Source organism: Tupaia chinensis, unplaced genomic scaffold (assembly GCF_000334495.1).
Source record: "Tupaia chinensis unplaced genomic scaffold, TupChi_1.0 Scaffold000226_1, whole genome shotgun sequence".
Lineage (NCBI taxonomy): Eukaryota > Metazoa > Chordata > Mammalia > Scandentia > Tupaiidae > Tupaia > Tupaia belangeri.
Genome location: NW_006159701.1, coordinates 5,359,254 through 5,362,032, shown reverse-complemented (window position 1 = coordinate 5,362,032; position 2,779 = coordinate 5,359,254). Strand labels below are relative to the sequence as shown.

At 62.3% G+C, this 2,779-nt stretch overlaps 1 protein-coding gene across 1 annotated transcript in view; it reads left to right on the top strand.

Moving 5' to 3' along the window:
- The first annotated feature begins 1,667 nt into the window (after positions 1-1,667).
- OSM (oncostatin M) overlaps positions 1,668-2,779 on the top strand; it is a 7,145-nt gene continuing 6,033 nt past the window's right edge. The window contains exon 1 of the mRNA XM_027771614.1: positions 1,668-1,830. Within this exon, the coding sequence (XP_027627415.1) occupies positions 1,797-1,830 (34 nt within the window). The 5' untranslated portion in view covers positions 1,668-1,796. The remainder of the gene's footprint in view (positions 1,831-2,779) is intronic.

The window sequence follows — 2,779 nt, the reverse complement described above, 5'->3', positions numbered from 1 at the left end:
TGAGAGGAGAATGGAGGAGAAGGGATTGCAGCGTGACCATCCCCTCTGGGGGGTGATTTCTCGCTTTCTGTCTCTATGTCCCTCTCTGTCTGGCGAGTGCACGCACCCTATAGCGAAAACCTCTCCAAAAAATAAAAAATAAAGTTTGTTGAATGAATGCATGAGTGGTGGTGGGCCTCTCTGCCACCAGGTCTACCGTAGATGGACAGCGTGGGGACAGCCTTGGCCTGGTGGTCCTGGCTGTCCTGCCAGTGCTCCCCCAATCCTCCCTGGCAGCTCCAAGGGACCCTGCCTTGGCCTCTCACCTTTGTCGCTGTTGTTTGCAGTAGGGTGCAAGTGCTCACGGGAGAGAGAGAAATCATCCAGTCCCCTCTCCTCCATCCTCCTCCTGGGACTTTGGGCATGCATGCACATTTACCCGGCATGATTTCTAAGCTGCCGGGTCCCGGACTCGAACCGTGGAGTTGGCCATGTGGGATCCAGTGCTTTAACCACCCTGCCGCAGGCTACCCCTCATGCCTCAGCCTTTGGTGGCCTCTTCCTGGCCAGGCCCCCCAGTGCAGGCCGAGGGCCCTGATGTGCTGGGGCCACTAGGCATGGCTGCAGGCCTGATAAGTCTCTCAGCCCTCCTGTCTGCAGCTGCCCAGGCCTCAGTTTACCCCACGGTAAGGTGGCAGGTTAACGAGGAAGGCACAGTCTCCAGGGCCCCTTCATGCTGACATCAGATATCTTCGAGAAGCATGGAACCAACCCACGATCGCTATCTTTCAGAGAAAGCGAAACCTGGTCCCCAACCGTCACGGCAGCGACTCCCCCTCCCAGGCTTCCCCTCTGAGCTCACGGTTTCCCTCACCCCGCCCCCATGACAGCTGGTACTTGGAATTCAGCTTTATCTTTCCTTTTTCCTTGAGTGGACATTGGCCTTTTATGTCCATGGCGGCAGTGGCCCGTGCGGTGGGCTGGGCAATGCTTTGCTCATCTTCCCCTCACACGTAGGGCCTCGGAGGCCCAGAGACGTTCCGCGACTTGCCTCGGGTCACACAGCATGTCCGTGGGCTGGACTCCGGATCTCCCATTTCTCCTGCTCCAAGTGCCCAGTCCTGCCTGCAGGACTCCGTCCACATAGGAAGGGCCTGCCCGTGTGGCGGGCCTGAGCTGGGGAAGGCTGGGAGGGGTCCAGGATGGGGAAAGCGGGAGTCCAGCTGGGGAGTGCTGGTCCCAGGGCCAGGACGACAATCTCGGGGCTGCCAGGCTGGGCCTGGCTCCGTGCCCAGGGCCCGGTGGTTTCCGCTCACAGATGTCCCAACAGCCCCGGCAAGCGGGCGGGAAGGGCGCTAAGAAGGAAGATGGCTCGCCCCCCTCAGCCCCAGAGCCCTGTGTCCTGAGAGGCCACCGGCTCCCGCACCAGGACTGGCCTGGGGCCTCCACGGCCCGGCTCACAATGCCCCCTCCTCGCCAGGCCCCCGAAGATGACACGGACCCCCTTGCTCCCTGCTCGCCCCAGGAAGGCTGAGGCTGCGGTTTGCATCATCCTTGGGCGTGGGGCTGACCTCGAAGAACGAATTCGAAGAAAACAGGAGGAGGAGCAGGCATGCCGCCGCGCCCAGCGCCCATTGGCCGCGTGGAAACTTTGGTTTTTGGGGTCATGTTCCCAGAAGGCCTGCCCTCCTCCCCCCCCCACCTCACGAGGTGTTGGCCAATCGCCCCAGCGGGCATAAAGTGGCTGCCAGCCCGCAGGGCTCCCAGCCGGGAGGTGTCACCCCCAGGAGGCGCGGGCCGAAGCGCGGGCACCCAGCATGCGGACACATTGCATTTGGAGGACGCTCCTCAGTAAGTACTTCCTTCCTGCCCAACAGCACCCCTCGCCGTTCCCATGCTGATAGGGAACAGGGACACCCTCTGCCCTCCAGGGGCTGAAGAGGCTGGACACCCCCAGAAGGATGCTGAGAAGCAAAAAGAGCCAGGAGGTCAGGCAGGGGGTGGGGTTCACTGAGGACCCAGCATCTCCACAGGTGTAGAGGGGGTATCCCTGGAAGGCTTCCAAGAGGAGGTGATGTATTGGGTTATTGGAAAAGTCACGATGTATTTTTTGTGTTTTTCTATGCAAAAGCACGTCATGACTTTTCCGACAACCCAACAGAATGAGGGAATGAGGGAAGAGGAAGGATTGCGAAGAGGCCGGAGAGGCAGGAGGGAGGTGGGTGACACACCAGGGCAGGAGGCAGCTGCTGATGCCAGGCAGGGAAGTGCCACACGCAGAGGGGCTGCAGGGCCTCTTTGCCCATTTACAGGGGCTGAGATGGATAAAAAGTCAGCCAGGCCTAGGATCCCAAAGGCCCACAGAGTCACACAGCCACACAGCCACACCCACAGGGTGACAGCAAAAAGCACCACATGTCACCCAGAGCACTCAGTCTCGCCACCTGGGAGCCCCTCACGCAGCCCAGGGTGCCTGTGGGAGCGGGAGCCCCTTGCCTCCCCTGAGCCGGACTCACGCCCACACAGACGCCCTGGTCCCATGCTGCCACGCACGGCCACGCAGGCCCCGCCCAAGCCCCACAGAGATACCTGGGGAGGCAGCCAGAGTGCCTGTGGTCGCTGCACCTGGGCACCCAGCCCTCAGCCCTCCCCGGCAGCCTGTCTTCCCCCAAGGGGCCGGCGGATCTTAGGAAGGGACCGATGGTGTCACTGCCTTCCGGGCCATTGCGCCACAGGCCCCTTCCGACCACGTGGCTGCCGGCGCTGGGGCTGGGGGGGGGGGGGGGGGGGGCTTTAGCGG